We start from the raw sequence: 19,855 nt of genomic DNA, 5'->3' as shown, positions 1-19,855 counted from the left end.
GACAACTATTAGCTCTGAAACAATTGCCTCAGGAGTTTGTCTTACAAGCAAGGACAGACTTAATAGGACTGCTGACACGATACCCATCACCTCCACTTCATCATGGCTGCAGGAATCACTGCTCATAAAGCAGTTCCAGACCCTTCCCAGCACAGTCTATTAAAGTAAACCAGCATGGTTTTCTTTTTGACTGGATGGCAAACTGCTGCAAGCAATTCCTGAACCCTCACAGCTCAAGCATGAGCCAGACTGTGACCTCGTCAGCCATCCCAGTGTGGGCTGTTTGTAATATTGAGTCAGAACTTGTGGTAAATCAGCTGAGCTTGGCCTTTACTACTCCCTTCACTTCAGAGTTAGCTACAACTCACAAGTCTGGCTTCAAATGTTACAGTTCCACATGTGGACAAGAGGGATAAAATATCAAACATTTACAGGAGTTATGCCCTGCCCTAATGCACAATTTTAAAAAAGGAAGATACGTACCACTTGTGTAATTATACATTTAGTGTTACTGTTTTTCTTTTATAAACAAATTTATCACAGAAAGGAAGAGACATTTTGAACATTCCATGCTTAGAAAGGCAGTAGCATGTTTTAAAATTACCTGCCCTCCTCCACAAAGCTGTGCACTGCTTGCTAACAGAGATTCACAATCTCGCAACAGCATAAAACATCCATTTCTACTCCAAATGCTTCAAGGAGGTACCTCCCTTGAAGCAAAATAAAATAAAACAGTGGCTTCGACATTTTCCTGAGTCTAAATGTATAAACACTCATTTTCATTCCATGAACATAAATCATATTATCATAGAACCATCTAGGTCGGAAAAGGCCTCTAAGATCAGCTCCAACCATTAACCACGTTCACCACTAAACTATGACCCCAAGTGCCACATCTACGTCTTTGAAATCCCTCCAGGGATGGTGGCTCCACCACTGCCCTGAGCAGCATGTTCCAATGCCAGACCACCCTTTTGGTGAAGACATTTTTCCTAGTATCCAATCTAAACCTCCCCTGGCACAGCTTGAGACTATTTCCTCTTGTCCTATCACTTGTTACCTGGGAGAAGAGACCGATCCCCACCTTGTACAAACTCCTCTCTAATTGTAGAGAGTGATAACATCCCCCTGAGCCCTCTTTTCTCCAGGATAAACACCCCCAGATACCTCAACTGCTCCTTATGAGATTTGGGCTCCAGACCCTGCACCAGCTCCACTGGGGAACTGCTCCAGATCTCAGTGTCTGCCTTGTCATGAGGGGCCTGTAGCAGGATGCTCTGCCTAAGTGTGGGTAAAACAGCTCAAATTTTACTCCATTTGCAAAAGTTATCAGTGATGAAAGCATAGAGAAGCAGGGGGTCATGCTGATTTTGGTGCTGAAGAATGCTGAGACCAGCCTGACTCAACAGCCCCAAAGTTAAACATTCTGAGGATGTGAAAAAACAGTGTTTCCTGACAGAAACAGACACTGGTGAGGATGTGACAAAGTTCCTGATGAAGACAGCACTGGTAACTCACCTCAAGCTGCTGAGCTGCAGGCTGCCCAGCTGGCACAGCTCACCCAGAAGCACAAGGTGATCAAAGACAGTTTTGGTTTTGCTGTGGAGATGGTCTTTACTCCAAGTTTGGACTAACTGCTCTACATCCTGAAGCTGGAAGAAGTTAAAGTATGAGGCTACCTGAATGTCTTGGTTCCCACTGGACTGTATTGCAGTTCATTATGTAAAAGTTTCTGTATCAGTGTTGGTATTGGCACTGGCTTCATGGTGGCTGCCTGCTGCAGTTTACATGCTTTTTAAAGCACCCCTCAAACATCCTTATCTCTAGCAGAAATGTTATCGTCTAATTAAGTAGAAAATAATTTTATCTTTAGATGAAATGTGATTCACTCTCCTAAATGTCTACCTCCTCATCTCTAAATAAAACTCATTTTAGTTAACAATTCAGTTTCATGTTTCAGCTGCAGCTCCTCTAGGACCTTCGCCCTATGCACAATTCATAACCAACCCTACAAAATCAAGGGCAGAGCCATAACGAGCCTAAGGGGCAAAACAAGCTGCAGTCTGACCCTCTGGCTTGTGCCCAGAGGAGGCTCAAAAAGCAATTCAGAGCCACAGGTCCCTTTACTACACGCAGATGAGTTTAGGCACACAAAAATAACAGCAGAAACCCACAAAGTTTCTTTCATCTTCTTTCTCCCCCTTTTTTGAAGTTGTCTGTCATATGCAAAAGACACATTCTAAATGTAACATAATGTTTTTTTTACTCTATGCAAAAAAAGCATAGCCCAGAAGGACTGTGCCCATTAAAACACGATGAAAGATGACAACAACAACGAAGAATATTATCCTATGCTATGGACATGCACTTTTACTTGCCCTCCAAAAGCAACTCATTACATTGCTGGGCATTCGTACAGACCACATTATCACAAAGCATGGCTTTACCCAGGAAATGTTCTCTCTCATGAAACGGGGTAATCAGCCACAGGGCACAGTGCCCCTCCACTGCCCTGCCTTCAGCACCACCTCCTGCTCACTCATCAGGACAGCAAAGCCCTCTGCAGTGACCCACGATAAATTCATCTGAAGCACAACACAATTTATCTGTTCTTAAACAAACCAACCACTTGTGATGAACCAATTCAACTGTGTGAAGTTTCCTGATGTGAGGGTACAAATCAGGAGAGGTTCCAGCACTCAAACCTCTCACAGCAGTTTCCTCAATTCCATCTGGTCTGATGCAATGTAAAATAGGAATTGCAGCAGTTTTCACTCCAATGTGGTTTGCCTGCTTTCATGGAGGGATTCAATCGCATTAAATTACTTAACTGCACTACAAAATGCAGAGTTTTTTAAAATAAAATAGCCTGATTTGAACTCTCTACATCGTACAGATTCCTATATGGCACACAAAACTATGTTTCTTATTTTTTTGGAAAACAAGCAAACAAAAATCCTTACAAACAAACAAAAAAACCCCAAAACAAACCCCAAGTATTTCAATACAGGAAGAATGCTTAAACAACATGAAATCATGGATATTTTTAAACACACCTATAGACCACTATATGTGGAAAACAAAACATGAAGACACTTACAGAATTGTAGACTGAGGCTCAAAAAGGCTAATAAGGCTGCCAAGGCCAGCAAGAACAGAAAACGGTTTCGGAAAAGCATTATTATTCACTCTGCTTGCTCTTCATGGTTTCATCTTCAGATATCTGTGGTTCCTGCAAACAACAAAACATTGGCAAATATATATTTCAGATGTGGAAGCATCAGCTATAGCAAAGAAAAATTAAATATGCCTTTGACAAGAGTCAAGTTGTTCCTCAAAGGCAAGCACATAAGGCAATTCAAATTGGCAACAACAGAATGGGTAAGTTGCCTTCACCTTAATTTCACCCTAATAATAGGATTGACTGTATTTCCAGAACAAAACTTTCAGGTAGATAAAAAGATTCCCATTTCCCATAAAATTAACCTTCCTCCTGCTAAAACAGGGTTAATACTTACATCCACAATTCTTAAGATAATAAACAGTAAGAAAAGGTGTCAATAGCACAAACGAAAAAAGTAATAAAACCTCAGAACTCATTACCTGTTGCAAAAATAAAATAAAAAAAACCACCCCTCTCCTGAAAACATCCAAACACACTTTTCCTTGCAAAATGACATTCCGAAGAGTATGGAATTTGCTGAAGTGCCCTGTTTTCACAGATGTACATTTTCCTGTGGAAAACTGCTCTATATAAGGGCTGAGGGGGGGGTTGCTCTCCCCCCTACATGCCTTTTTTTCTTTTTTAAACAACCAGCTGCTCTTATGTGCAAGAGATGCCTCTCCCTAGCACTGACAGCGTGTTGCAGGAAATTGGTTAGTCTTGAAAGAAATCTTCTGAGATTCCCAGATCCTTTGAACTGAGCCCTGTTTATGACAGAACATTCAAACATGTTGACAGAAAGTAACTTTTTCCCCCCATCACTGTTTCTTTTTGACCCAGCACTTATTTCCACACAGAAGAGGCCTCTCTTTATTTTTCCTGCTTTTGAGAATGACAGGTCTTACATACACATGTAATTAATATATATTTGCTTACCAGAGCTCTTCTGGACTCCAAAACCTGACCATTTCAGCAAGATATTAATCTCTGAGTGCTGATAAAATCACAACCTCAAAATTCTCATTTTTTCTACTCCCTCATTCCCCCTCATCCCGCCCCCTCCCCCCAATTAATTTTCTTACTAGTATTTGAAAAGGTCTGAGGAATCATTGAACTTATTTTATCTGCTGGGGTTGGTCTTGAAAAGAGTTGTGGGATGTATGAGGTGCCCCAAGGGGGCTTTAGCAACACGAAGCCATGGCACCCACGAGCACAAGTGGTGATCACAGAAATTAAGGCAGTGGGGCTTGCTGTAAGTGGAATCCATTATACTCATACATTTTGTAGGATTGAGCTCTTTCCATCTCATTTTATTTGGACAGCTACCTTTGCAGCTTTTGGAAACTGGAAAAATGGAAAGATCTGGAGATTCTGAGAACGAAGAAACCAGAGTCATTACAGTATTTTTCCCAAATGCCAACAGCACCATAAATGGCATGCGCAAGCAGTAATAAAAATAAAGTAAAAAGAGAGGGAGAGAGAAAGTTGGAAGGAACAATTTTAACAGTTCTCAATTTCAAAAAATCATAGCTCATCCTGGAACATCCTAGTGAAAAGCAGGCAGAAGCAAAACTGAACTACACCACTGCAACTCAACAAAGCTGTGAAGGATAGAAGGTAAAAGGATTAGTGTATGCCAAACAACAGGAGAGAATAAAGCAGTTCAACCAAACAGATGGGAGAACAGAAGGGGAACCACAGGAAAAAGCAAAAAATAGACTTAGCAGGGAGGAGAAGGTAAAATCTATTAAAAAGCTCTCGGAACAAGAGGTCTTGTGCACAGTCTATACTCATTAATACTGTTGTTGCATAAAATAAAGCTGCCACAAAAAAGGAAAAATTACAAGACTGGAAAATAGGAGATCTTACACATCTCATATTAGCAAAATGTTTTAGTGACTAAGCTTAATGAGCTTTAAGCCTTAATTGCAAGATCAGAAGTTCTAAAACTCTGAGTGTGAAATGCATCATTCAAGACATTACAAACAAGGTGGAAAGATTTTTCTTTTAAATATACTTTGGCTTGCTAACAAATTAAAAGTTGCTGTGTTGTGACTTGTGAGGAAAACGAACAGCTCCTGCTGAGAAGCTGTAAATTAAAAGCCTGCCAATACAATTTGCCAATAGCTCCTCCTTGGTAAGAAGCTGCTGGGAATCAGGTGAAGGTACATAAGACTGAGTCCTGAGCCTCTGCCCCTCCAGGCTGGCACACAAGGTGCTCCCAGGGCACAGCAACGCTTGGCCAGCACATGTTAAGTGAAAGCAGTACAGTAAGTACTGTAAGCACTCACTGAAGTGAGCATTTTTAAACTAAAAAAGATATAATGAAGCCTGGAGGGGGGAGAAATAAAAGCAAACCAACCTCATCTTCCCACAAAACTATTCCTACATGCATATGAAACAAATCAACAAACAGATCAAAACACATTTGGGGTGTTCAGGCCAGACTACCACAGAGCAAGAGCACTGCAGAGCATCCGCTGCTAACCTGGTATTTAGGCACTGCTGATCTTTATCTCTTTACACAGGCCAGAGTGCAGGTCCTGCCCCTGGACAGGGGCACATCTCCACACTGAGAGCTCCCAAAGGGCAATTCCATCAACAACTGACAGCACCACCTCGCTGGCCTGCAGGAATGGGCCTGGTTTGTACCCTCTGGGGTTTGGAGCCAAGGAAGTACTTACTACTTTTAAAGGGGAATAAGCACCACACTGAGGTGGAACAGCAGCATCAGGAGCAGCAGCTTCTGACGTGTGCCCAAAGTGCAGTGGTTGATGCTCATACCTGAGACAGGGAGGTTTAGATTGGGTATTAGGAAAAATTTCTTCACAGAAAGGGCTGTCAAGCATTGGAACAGGCTGCCCAGGGCACTGGTGAAGGCAGCATCGCTGGAGGGATTTAACAGACCTGCGGATGCAGTGCTCAGGGACAGAGTTTGTGGTGAGTTTGGCAGTGCTGGGGGAATGGTTGGACTCAACCTTTTCCAACCTAAACAATTCTGTTTCTATGAATGCAGTACTTGATAAAGATGACCTATAGAACTCCAAAAATCAGTCACACTAATTTTAAATGTGACACACTTCAGTTTAGAAATTCATAGGGATAGTCATTAACATCCTACGTCGAAATAGGGGTAAGTAAAAGGCTACTTCTGAGTCACCTTTTGCAGCATACCTACCTACAGAATTTAGCATACCTACCTACATACCTACCCACAGAATGTAACTTTTCCTTTTAAACATGATCCAAAATCTCAACTCATCAAAACAAGACAGAATGACTCACAGCATTTAGAGCACCCTCAGTTCTTACCTAATCTCACACAAGTGCTGGTGTAAGGTGTTATTGCATGCTCCCACAAAGGTAAAACCAGACTTATGGTTGAAGGCCGGGTCAGGGAGTCAGGAAAAATTAGTAACTACCTAGAAATGCTGGGAGAGAGGCAGCCAGCCCAGAGCCCAGGCGAGGCACGAAGCTGGAGCAGAGCAGCTGGCAGTACTAACCTACTTTCTGTTCAGCACTGCAGGGGCACTGCCAGCCAGGGCATCACACAGAACCTCTCCGTGGCAGCACCAGCTCCTCAGCAAACCAGAGAGAAGACATTTCTTGCACAGCTGACCAGCTAAACTATTTCTTTTGCTTGTTTAAGTCAGCCTCTGAAAATAACTTTACATCAATGCTTTCCAAGCACTTGTGAGATTAGATGTGACACTAAACCAGCACTGCCAAACTCCTGTGCCAATTGACTGATGCTGCTATATCCTCCAAATCACCAGCATCCATCTATAATACAAACCTACTCTCCAGCATGAAGCGTAAACACAGAATTATACTGACTCACCATGACAGCTTAAATGAATCTACTTGATTAAAACAGCATGTCTCCATAAATAATCAATAGTACTCCTCAAAGTCTGCCTTAATAAAATTAATGTATTTATGTGATGTGCTGCATCAAAATGACATTGTCTACTGAAACACAAGTGAGCAAAAGCGGTCATAATGAAAAAAACAGCAGACAAATGGTGACTTTGCCCCAAATGGAAGGCAGTGCTCAGTCTGTACATAACTATGTGCCAAAGACAGAGAAAAGTATATTTTGGAGCAAGCTTATAGAGTGTAGGAGGGAGAACAAAAAGCCCAGAGGTAACATAAGGTTGATCTGGAGTAACATTCATAGATAGTTTTAGAAAAGGTCACAGAAGAACACAGGGACCCACCCATTAGTCTGATATCTCTACACTGCATGAGAGGTTTAAACTATCACTTCTTTTTGATATGTCTTTTGCTATTTATCTCCATCTGTAGGCTTATTTTCTGACAAAGCCTGTTTTGAAGGCATCTGAAATGAAGGTGACAGCTCCTGATACAATTACAATGAAAAGTTCTGCCTTGACTTTCACTTTAACTCGTGATGCCCCACCAATCACTCCCCGGCCATTGGGCAGCAGCCCATCAAGGACATTTTTCATCCACTCACAAGTCCAGCCCCCAGACAACTTCAGACAGTGAGTTCATAGCCTTGAACTGGCAACTAGAGAAAACAGATGTGTCAGCAAATGGCACAAGTCAAACTTTTTCTTTGGCACTTCAAGGGATTTGCTTTTTTTCCTGCATGAATACAAAATAGTGGCTGGGATTTTCTGGTCATGATCAAATCAACCGGTGCTATGAAGAGCCGTGGCAAGCACCAGAACAGAGTGGAAATGGGAATACGCAGCAGAACCAATTCCCTGGTCAGCATGACCTGCTTAGTTATTGATGCTTGTAATTGTCACGGTGAGGAAACCCTCACAAAACCCCTGCAGCCACTGTAGCAGCAGCAATTTAAATTGGACATACGATCCCAGCAACACTGAGGGTGTATTTTGCATGGCATCACAAAATAAGACAGCATCTGTGATGCTGTTCAGCACAATTCTCAATTTTCCCATTGGAAAAAAACAAGAAGCATATATATATTTATTTTTAATAGCATTTAAGAAAAATAGGTCACAACACTTGGTGTAAATAAATGCTTTTCTAAAAAGAGTAAAACTGGCTCATCATCAGAAATATTAAATAAAACTTGCTCAGGAGTGTTACTCATGTTAGCCCACCCACCCAGTGGGTCAGTAACCACGGGACATGCAAAACTCAACTGAAAATACAAATAGGTCAGCAGCCTCATGAAACAAAAACAAACAAAAAACCACACACACAAAAAAACCGCTGTAGTGGTTTGGTCCAAAATACTCAGTACTATTTACCCTCTGTGAGATAAGAATTAGGAGAAAAGCAAAGCAGGCACCAAACTTGAAAGAATATAAAGAAGTTTATTAACAGACCTAAAAGAGGGAAAAAGAAAAAATAAAATCATACCACACCTTCAGAACTCTTCTCCTCCCCCCACCTTTCTCTCTTCTCCCACTGACAATGTAAAAAGACAACCCTTGAGATGTTCAGTCTGTTTACCACTTCCATAATAACCTTGTTCAGTTCATTTAGGAAGAGGAGTCTCTCTTGCCCATGCTATGAAAACATTATCACAACGAGGCAGCCGCCCGGGTTGGTTCTCTGCTCACATGTGAGTCCCTCCCACAACTTGCAGCTTTTCCCACAACTGCTTTCGAGGGTCCAATCTTGAGTTACTGGGGTACAATTTTAAGGTTGAGCCGTTCAGGAACAAAAGTTCTCTTCATCCATCTCTGGGAGCATTTAATCTCTAAGAACAGAGACCCTTCTCCTTCCCTGGGAGCAAAGGGTCTTCCTCATCTTCATCTCTAGGACTATCTCTGGGAGCATCTCTAGGAACTGAGGTCTTCCCCTCTTCCATTTGGAGCAACAGTCCTCATCACTTCCATCTCTCCCTGTTCAAACTTCTCATCAAATTACAGCTGCGTCAGCATCTGCTTATCTCAGCACAGGTGCTTTTGCTCACAAGTACAAGCTGAATGCTCCACCCCCCATGCCTTCATGAAATTATAACGGGTACTCTGATATATCATAGTCCATCACCACCATAGCTTTACAACAGAATTTCAGCTTTAAGCATCTCCTCTTTCTTCTCCCTCAGGTTTTCAGCTCTTCACAGCACTAAAAGGGTTAATCTCACCCAGGCCTTGCAGCTGGAATGTGGCTTATTGCTGTTGGTTACATGATCTTTTGCTGGACAGCGGTGCAGCTTTCAGCCGGATCTTGGCTGCACTGGAAAGGGGGAGCCGAGCCGCTCCAGCTGCCCAGAGCAGGGCTGTGGGGGGGTTCCGCAGGTGGAACAGGGCCCATCGGCTCCAGGATGGCCGTGGCCTGGCCTGGCCTGAGCAGGGCCTGGGCTGGGCCTGCCGGCCCCCACACGGGGCCCGCAGCCGCCTGTGCCAGCGCCGGAAACGAGAGAGCGCTCTGCCTGGGGTTTGTCTATTCTCAAGTGTGTTAAAGAATTGTCCATATTCAAACTGGCCATCTGATAGGTTCTGTCAGGTCACAGAAGAAGCTGTAAGCACCCCTTTGCAGAAACATCACTTCTGAGACTATGCTTGCTAACCCATGACAACCCCCAACACCTAAGTGAAGAAAAAGAAAGCCATGATAAAAAAGGCAGCGTGCACCATTCCACAAGTAAGGCATGGAAAGAGCAGGAAGCAGTGGCTGTCCAATAGAGCATGGCTACATGTTAATATGTAAAAACTAATAGTTCCTTATAAGATAATTTTATTTTTTAATTACTTAACATTTTACCAACAAGTATCTGATCAAAAAAAACAAACAAACAAACAAACAAACAAAAAAACCACTAAGATGCTGAAGTTTAATATATTTTAGCACATTAAAATGTCCACATCTAAATTTTTCTTGTCTTCTGTTTGCAAGTTTCTTCCTTACCTAGCCAGTTCTAAAATCCTCACACTGGCACAGCTGGTCCTACAAAGGGCAAAAGCTCCTGGCAATGGCCCAGCAGTACTGCCCAGTATTTCAAGCAACCAGCATAAGCTCCCTCTTCATGCACGCCAAGGGATCGAAAAGATCTTACTTGAACAATTCTGCCCCTCTGTACAGAACTCACTTTCCCTGCGCAGCAGATTTATCCCTGAATTTAATAAGCCTGGACAGTGACAAGTGCTGAGCACACAGAACTGATGAAGGGACCCTCAGCCAGGCTGAACATTGACACACCTTGAAGATAATCCCCTGCTCTCAAAATACAAGGTTCCCTTGACTCCAAAATCTGAGCTTTTAAGCCTCAAGGTGCACAAGCAGAGGAACTGGTGAACATTTTAAACACCCCTTTGTCCTAAGCAGCTTTCAAGTTTGAGCAGGACTCTCGTGAAGTTTTATGCTGGAAATGCTGGAAAAGCTGTCTTCAGCTTACATCTTTTAGAGGGGCTGTTTCCTTCTTTTCAATTCTGTCCTATTCAGTCACCATTAGGAGCTGCCTTCTTTCATGTACCAGATGCTAAGAGATGAGAGCAGAACAAGTGTTTGCACAGTTTAGGTTTGCATTTGATTTTGCCAGTCTAAGTCCTTTGGAACATATTTGTTTTATTGAACTTAGAACCTACCAGTCTATGAATGCCCTCCTGAACCTGGGCAATAAACACAGTCATGCAGAGACACCTATGTTTGAGTTTTGTGCATTAATGTTATAGTTAATGCAAAGTAACATTAGAACACTACAACTATTCTTTATGAGTTTCACAGCATTGGGATTATTTTGCAGTGAGAAATCTCTCCAGCTTCTGGAACTTCCTTAGACTTACATCAATTTTCTGACAAAATGATGCCCATGTTATCTTGAACAGACATAAATGAGTAAAAAAAACAAGTGCGGGAACTGTTAAAAAGCATGAAAAGATCATTAAGTGTTGGATTTTAATCGGTTTTTTTCAACCTTGCACAGTAAAACATTTAGGTGTGTGAGCTTACCTCCCCTGACCACTAATGATCATGCAAGAAAACACTTCCAAAACCAAATGCTTCTGAAAACTCAAACAAAAACTTTTGGAAGAAATACCATACTTGTGACTTGTAAATATCCTTTTTGATTCAGTAATGTTTCAAAATCACACTTACAAACACATGAATACCAAAACATGGTTTTTCTAAGATCAAGCACAATAATTTCTGACAGCATTCACTAAAAGAGATCAGTACTGCAATTATTTCTACATAATCAAAGGTTCCTAGAACTATTAATAAGAAAAATATAAGTAAATACATTAACTAACTTAGAGATGAAGAAAATTATAGTTCCAAAATATAAGGTGCTGTAAATATCTACTTCTTTCGGGATTAAGTCATTGCCCTAGATCACTCTTTTCATTCTCCATGCTTTCTTCTTTTCCTAAAATTATCAGTATATGTGAGAGAAGTTCTGAACAGTTGAATTCAAATATTATGTCTATGTCCGGCGTATCTTTCTGTTAAAAATAAGTAAATAAAACCACTTTAACATTAGTCTCCTTTTCTCCCAGAACACTTCCCCTTTAGAGACTCAGCCTGGAGACAGCTTGCTGCCTTCATGCCCAGGCTCTGGCAGCACCCTGACAGCACAGGCATTTTTGCTCCTACCAGCTTCACTGGTCTATTTATACAGAATAGCCAGTGTTCCCATCAGCCAGGACACAGGGATGACATGTCCCCTGCCTGCAGGAACTTAACAAGAGTCTAAATTAGCTGTGACTGTAAACAAAGAGAAAAAGCAGGGCTGCACATAGAAACAATTATGGAATGTTTATTCCAACCTTTATGTTCTACTTTCTCAGATTTTGACATCTGTTTAGATCAGAGGACAAAAGAGTGGTCAGCAGCAAAATTCACGCCTGCCAGCTCGTGCATTCTCTCCTTTTGATTTGTACTTTTAGTCACTGATGCTGTGTCTCACTTCACTCTGGGGGCTCAGAGCCCAGGCTGGCACCTCTGCCCCTGAGTTCTGCTCCACATCATGGAAAACACACAGGGAAAGCTCCACTTGGCACCCACAGAAACCTCTGAACTCCAGTCCTTCAGCAGAGATGTCTGTTTGGCACAACCAATGCTGCTCTAACGACTCAGAGTGCAGCACAGTCCCTGAAGATGGATGTGGGTTTGAATCTGAAGCTGCATTTCGTGCAGAACATGGTACAGCAAGGACTGCTTCCCTCAAACCACAGAGAAGCTTCACTGTGTTACAGTCTACCAATAAAATCCAGTCTGTAATAAAATCTGTCAAATTACAAAGCTTTCAACAGAGTTTAAATAACAGTGGATCACAAGCCATTCCCCATTTTAAAAAGTCAAGACTTCATGGCATACCCAAATCTGAAGTATTGAAGAAACCACTGCAGTTCCTTTCCTAGTTTAAAACCTCTTCTCTTATTTTGATATTTCTTTCATGAATTGTTGAAAGTTCCATGCTTTGGCCTTTGGTTTTCCAACTATGATTTTATAGGTCTCATGTGGATTACTCATTTGAACAGCAAATGTATGAGATCATGAAATATTTCCAGGAGTAGGTGTCCTTAACTTCGGTTTCTTTTGGTCCACATAAACCCTTAGTTCAAGAGATTCTTCCATTCAGACAAACTTCTCAGTAAGTGCTTTGATTACCTCTTTTTGGTTGGAAGTAAGATCAGTGTCCTACACTACCGTGTAGAAATCTTAAAAAACCTGAAGTCAATACCAACCCACCAGTCCAGCATATCACTTTGGAGACTCTAGGTGAACCAAATTTTAGTATCTAGAAAAATCTGTCACAAGCCCAGCTCTCTGTTATCCATTTCAGGAATGTCCCCATAGTCCTACTCCTTCTCCTATGCAATAATAGGTCGTATAAGCCTCTGAACTGGAGAGAAAGTAAAAACAAAACCAAAGGAAATTCTTTTACTTCCTTAAAGGAAACTGAGCAACTCTTTTTAAACAGTATTATGAAACTTGAAAGAAACCTTATGATTTTGATGGCTCCAGGCCAGAAATGGCAGAAAACCATTCTAGAACATACAGATAATTAAATAATTCTTAAAAAGCAGCACCAGAATGTAATTATTTTAAACGTACAACTTTAAAACCATATACCATATGCTCATAACTATGAGCATAGATCCTATTCACCCCCAGATCACAGTCAGTGGTTGATCAGGTAACATCACAGCTCCAAAATGGCAGTGCAACAACCTGATGTTAGAGGAGCTTGTGCAAGAGGGATGGAAGGGATGACACTGATTTCATTACCCATCACATTTCTACTCTATCCTATCCTTGTGCTCCAGCTGTATTTTGACCCTCATCCCAAAAGATTTTTCTTCTGCCTATAGCCCTGCATGAGATCTGTTCCATCCTATATAGAATATATATTATGATGTCAGGTCACCCAAAACTTCCATATTCAACCACTTCCACACAATCTCAAAGATTCAAAATTACAGGGTAGATATACACTTCTGTTCCAAATGGAAAAGTTGTGCTTCTCCACAGATTCTACTATTACCCACTGCAGCTCATGGGGAGGAAAAAAAAAGATTAAACATACTTTGTTCAGCAGTTTTGTCATCTTCCTGCAATCTTACCCCAGAATGGTGATTACACAGATGCATTAGCACACAGTCAGCATTTTCTGCTGCCCTTTCTTCCCCACAACACTCTGCACAACTGCCAACTTGCCTGGCTGCTGAAGAGCTGAATGGGGAATAACATAGGCAATATACTGGGAAAACTGCCATACTGCTGGCAAAAGGGCAGGCCTGGCTTTCCACTGGATCCTCATGGCAGCAGCACAAGCTAACCACTAGGAACACATCATCTTACAGCTACAGACAGCTGAATACACAGGGACAGGCCAGGGAATTATTGCTTCAAAAGGAAAAATAAAAATAGGTTTAGGTAAACAGTGCTGGCATTAAACATCATGTCCCAGCATTTCCTCAGAAAGGCCCTTTGGCTACAGTTTTGTTGCTTTTGTTGCTTAGCTGGTTTTACATTTTATGAGCCCTCACAGAAGCTCCTCGTGAAGGTACCCAAAGGTCTTCAAAGTCAGAAACACAAGCCTGTGCTCAGACTCAGGAGCAATCAACAAACCGACACCACAACCACCAGGCAGGGAAGATGAGTAAAGCATGAGAAATACATGGCAAAGTGCAGGAAGCAGCACCAGCATTGCTTTGTCCTTTTAAACAATGATTAACCACAGAGGGTACCAGCTGTCTGCAGGGTCCCCAGCCAGCCACTGCCAGCAGTAGGAAGGCACAGAACAGCATCTTCCCCCTACTCAAGTAACCGTGACATTTCTCATTGCAGACACTGACACAAAGTTGTGGTGTTTATTTTTTTTATTTTCACAAGGGAAACCATGAATCCTGTGACGATTTCTGTGGGAAACTGACTTCATTCTTGGTTCACACTAAAGTTTCAGGTGGCTGTAGAAACTATTAATGGATCAGCTGAAAACAGCCACTGATTAGTATTTCCAGACAGAGTTCTGAACATGTTTACCATGTGGCCCAAACAAATAAGCCTAATTATTTCAGCTTCCAAAAATCAGTTACTTTCAAGAAATATGCCAGCTGTCTAGTTTTTCAAAGCCCAGTTTACTCCTCTAATCAATATGAAATAGCCTGTCGATCACGCTCTGAATCCTCTGCCTGTCATCAGAACCACTTAGTGCCTAATCACACAGTTATCATCTACCTTTGTAGCCCTCCTAGAAAATGTTTCTATTATCAGCTTGCACAATGCAAAAAAAATGCTCTTTCTTGCTGCTTAGGATGAACCATTACATCGATGATTCAGGCATTATCTGATTTTTTAAAAAGGATCGTAAATGCCATTCACCACAGTATACCTTCCCACTCCTTTATTTCTTCACTGAACAAGAGAATGCCTTACCCAGCTGTAATCAGAGAACATCTAGTATTTACAAGATAAACAAGAACATGAATTTTGAATTCTAACCTAAACCCAATGGCACATAACAAGCCACATGGGCAAAGCTCATATGCTCCTACATTGACAAGACTCATGTATCCTCCCCTACAAATTTTAGACAATAAAATTTCCCAAATTTTTCTACCCTAAATAGTGTGCAAAGCCAAATGCATGCTTCAGGGGACTCTCTTTGGGATTCACCAAAGAGCAGCCTGATTTTAACAGAATATGAAGCATGTTACAGTCTGTACAGCATCCCTTGTATAGTCCTGGAAAACTGCTACAGAAACCTTCAGTCGTCATCATCCTTTACATAGCCTTATGATCAACTGTTTCCAATTCTGTTTCTGTGTAATTTATGCCATACAGTGGCCTGCATTTCCATTCCCTGTTATGGAAAGCATTTTCAAAAGCTTTTCAAAGAAAATAAGAACTTTGAAGCACAGTATTTTATCAGTACTGCAATATTTTAATACAAATCCAGTAAAACTACGATGACACTCAAACCCATGCAAGTAGAAATCTTGCATGAAATCTACATTTAAAGTCTCCTCCCAAGCATTTGACATTTCTTCCCTTTTTGCAGCAAAATTTAAGTTTTCATTTTTGTATATAATTTACCACCCAAGCCAGAGTATTTTTAAATACACCCTTCTGAATGTGAATCAATGCATCGCTCGCTTGCCTCTCCCAGAAAAGTCAAGATTAAAAGCTATGTTCAAACACTACCCGAATGTGAAGCACTGCTGGGACAGTTTCGACCCAAACTACACTGTTTGTCCAACATTTGGACCACTAAGGCTCTTTTTAAGCAGCGCTTGAGGCTGCTGTCTACCAGTGTTTGTGTGTGTGCTGCTCCAGTGCCTGTCAGTGTGGCTGGGATGCCATGCTGCCTTTTCCTGCATCTTATCTGTTACCATCTACCAGTAACTCCCAAAACTTTCCTGTATTCCCTGTAACAAACTCCATCTTCTTTAATCTTCTCATATTTCCTTCACCAAATGATTCTTTTAACAGTCAAAGCAATAGCTGTGTATTTTCTGCACACTCCCAAGCTCCTTGGGAGAGCACCTTCATCCTTTTGACAGAGGCAGGCTCGAAGACTCCACCCTCTTGAACAATTAAAGTACCACCACCTCCTTTGTAGCATCCATCATAAACCATAAATCTAAATCATCAAGCATATGTTAGTAGGTGGCTTAACATTTAATTCCTACGCTCGTGTGAGGTATGTTTGTGAGCACCACGTATCTCGCAGTGGTTTTCTACTTAATTAATTGCCAACACGTTTTTGTTAGTCAAAAGATAAAATCATGGGGAAATGAATTTGCAACTAGAACTGACCATAAATACAGATAAAAGCCACACTTAGGACCACATGAATCCACCATTCATCTTTTGGGCAATAACATGCAGACACACTTACAATACAAAGCCTCTGTAAGTAAAAGAAATTTTTTTTTCTGTATCTGCAACTTCATCAGAAAAAGCATCCAAAAAAATTCAACCAAAATCTAATTTCAAAGGTCTCCTATAAGATTGTGAACATAAACAAAGACCTACGTAAGAAACCTCACAGAACACTTGAGGTTTCATTCGTCTAAGGAGGTTATGGTAAGTATGTAAGAATATACAGCCCCTTGTAAAACCACTGGAGGAAGCACACTTCACTGGCAACAGCATTGAAGCATTGCTTTTTGTGTTTCTTCACTCCAAGATGCCCACCTCTAAAACTAGGCAAAAAAAGCTCAGAAGACAACAGAAAGCTGCTACAGAAAATGAAGTTCCCAATCATAAGAGTGAAACAATTTAAGTAAATGCCTGCAGCCTAACCCGAGGCACACCTCTACACAGGTACAGACACAGCCTCAGTTACACCAAAGCCAATTCACAGCTCTTGTTGTTGTCAGACCTTCCTATGACACCCTGCTATCCCCCAATGCTTCCTCTGCCCCGGAACAGGGAGCTTGTTCACCATGGATTGAATCTCATCGAAAGTAGTATTTCAGCACTACTGAGTTTACATAAAATATTTAAGATACTACAATTAAAAGCCATTAGAGAGAGGAGCATATGTGTTTTAACCATGTGCACTACTTGTAGTTACCTTTTTGAGAAGATTAAAATTAAGCAGCTTTTGCTTTTCATCCCACTCACACCCTCCCACTACAAATTCTGTCTCAGCTAATCCTCCTTCTAGAGACGTCAAAACAGGGCATAAGTATTACAGCTACTTACTGCCAAAATGTGCTGGTTTAATATCCCATTACTATTGTAATACTGGCACAATAACTTATTATATGTGACAGCTTTTGCAGTTAGTCAAGGATAGAGCCACTTACTCAGTACAGGATTTTTCACCACATAAAAATATCTTCGTAAAATTTGTAGAAGAGAAAATTTAAGGTCTGTACTCAGATGCTCATCTCAGACTATCAAGCCAGACAAAATAAAAGGCTTATAAGGTTATTACACATGCTTTTCTCACCCTGTGATTTCCACAGTCAAAGACTTTATGTAAAGTGATCCGTCCAGAAATTCTGGTTACAGTGTTTACAAATGCGTTGTTTAACCCCTTACTTCCCGGCATTGTAAAATACACTTTCACAGCTTTATTTGGTTTTTTTAAGGGCCACACTATGTGTTAAGGCCAAGACAATGTTCACCTCAGAACACACTTCCAATGAGAAGTCCATGCTTGTCAAAACGTTCAGGGTTGTTCTTCGGTAACCTGCAGCACAGAAATAGACTAAGAAGTCTGTTCAAGGCTCTGAAAATATTTAGGTTAAGTATGTGCGATGAAAAGGATGCTATGGGACACGCTAAAGACAAGAGGCATCAGGAAATACGTGAATTCACGAAGTTACTCCACTCCGGCCACAGCGTACCCGCCGACAATGGATGACAAGTCCCGGTGCCCGGAGCGCCGCTCCAGCCCCGCTCCAGCCGCGCTGCCCCTGCCAGCCGAGGCGGGCACACGAGCCAGGCTGCGGGCGCGGGGACTCGCAGAGGGACGAGCCCCTGCCAGACCCTGCCCTGCACCGCTCCCACACACCGGCTCATACACACACCGAGTAACACACGGCTCGCAGACAGTGGGTCTCGCACACCCCGGCTCCAGCCCGCGGTCCCGTCCGGCCTCAGGGTGCAGGGCTGACCCGCCCCGAGGCCCCGCGGAGGGGCCGCCGGCCGAGCCCCCGCCCGCCGGTCCGGTCCGGCCGAGGCTCCGCGCCAGCAGCGCTCCCGCCGCCCCTCTCGGAGCCGGGCGCGGGCCGCACCGCCGCTGTCCCCGCTCGTCGGCAGCGAGCGCCCGCCGGCGCCGCCGAACCCTTACCGGGGGAACGGAGCACCGCGGGCACGGCCGGGGCGTACTGGGGCACCGGCCCCAGCGCTCCCTGGAGCCGCGCCCCCGGCGCTGTCCCAGCTGCCCGGCGGGCACAGCCCCGCCCGTAGCCACCCCTTACCTGCCCCGCCGCGCTTGGCGCCTTCTCCCGGGGCCAGAGCTGGAGCCACCAGAGCCGCCACGCCACGGCCGCGGCTCCGCGCCCGCCGAGCGCCCAGCCCGCCCGAGCGCCGCCCCCCCGCCCACGCCGCCCGCCCACGCCCCCTGCCGGCCGCCGCCGCCGCCACCGCCCGGGCAGCTCCGCACGGCCCGGCCCGGCACGGCCCGGCACGGCAACGAGCCGGGCGGGTCCCACAGCCGGCGTGGGACAGGGCGCCCGCCGCCGCCCGCCCCATACGCGGCCCGCCCGCGAAGGAGCCGGGAAGTGTCAGCCCTCTGAAGCAGCCTTCTTTCACAGGCACAGCTGCGGAGAGCACCGAGAGGCTCCGGGGCCAACAGCGGACGCCCAGCCCGAGTTCCCCACGCCCCAGCCCTGTTTTTCAACTTCCCGCTGCTTTCAGCTTGCAGCGTTGGAGTGGATGGCCGTCAGTTCCCCGGAGATGCGGCACGACCATCTCCCGCAGCTGGGTGAGGTGGTTACTGCCGCTGGCTCCGCTGGCAAGTTCTTCTCATACTTGACTCGCCGGGAGTACGGCTCGAAGCTGTCACGGCCCTTCGGAAAAAATGCTACAAATTTCAATACAAAGATAAAACATGCACATTCTCTTGTGCAGCTGATAAAAGTGAATTCATTCCATAACTTGCGCTGTACTCACCAGGATTTGCTCCAAACAAAGTAGCTCCCAGCTAACCAGTCTGTGCCCTCACAGGAGCCAATTCCAAGCTCCGCCAGCAGGAGTGCTTGTTCAATCCTACAAGCTGATCACCTTTCAAATACACCAGTTTTTCATGGATCCCTAAACCAGACTCAAATCAATTCTACAGATTTGGGGAATGCCCTAATTCCCTTTACACACCTACTCTGGTATGTGGATGCAGATACTTTGTGAATGCTGGGTGATGAAAAGCAATGCACTAAGTATTTGGCACCAGTGTCTATAGCAAGTGACTGTCGGGGTTTTTGTGGCAGTCGGGCGGCACCTCAAAGAATGTCTGCGGTTCTCATACTCCCGTGGTTCCACTTGCAGCCCTGGATAATTCTGCCAGCTTCCACCTGTGCCGTCGCACTGCTCTGCCAGACCAGCAGACACACTTATCTCTGTGGCCTCTGCCCTTGGGTCACGGTGACTGGTGGTCACAGCCCTGCAAACAGCAGCATGGAGCCAAATTGTCTTCCTTTGATGTTGCACATCCACAGAGTCAACATACCCCGGGAAAAGATTGGGCATGGTTTCCTGGCTAAACTCTTACTTTTGAATGACTGGTATGATTCCACCTGGAAATGTGCTGAGGTTCTGCAACTTTCTGTTTGGGTTAAG

General features: G+C 43.6%; 1 protein-coding gene across 1 annotated transcript in view; it reads right to left on the bottom strand.

The window, feature by feature from the left end:
• Positions 1 to 18,595, bottom strand: part of PXYLP1 (2-phosphoxylose phosphatase 1) — a 49,077-nt gene extending 30,482 nt beyond the window's left edge. The window contains exons 1-2 of the mRNA XM_082287697.1: positions 18,499 to 18,595; positions 3,101 to 3,232 (exon numbers count right to left, since the gene is read on the bottom strand). Coding sequence (XP_082143823.1) covers positions 3,101 to 3,179 — 79 coding nt within the window. The 5' untranslated portion in view covers positions 3,180 to 3,232; positions 18,499 to 18,595. The remainder of the gene's footprint in view (positions 1 to 3,100; positions 3,233 to 18,498) is intronic.
• Positions 18,596 to 19,855: the final 1,260 nt, after the last annotated feature.

Source organism: Coloeus monedula (genome assembly GCF_965178545.1).
Source record: "Coloeus monedula genome assembly, chromosome: 10".
Taxonomy (NCBI): domain Eukaryota; kingdom Metazoa; phylum Chordata; class Aves; order Passeriformes; family Corvidae; genus Coloeus; species Coloeus monedula.
Note: the sequence above shows the minus strand (reverse complement) of the source record. Positions and strands in the feature narration are given on the sequence as shown.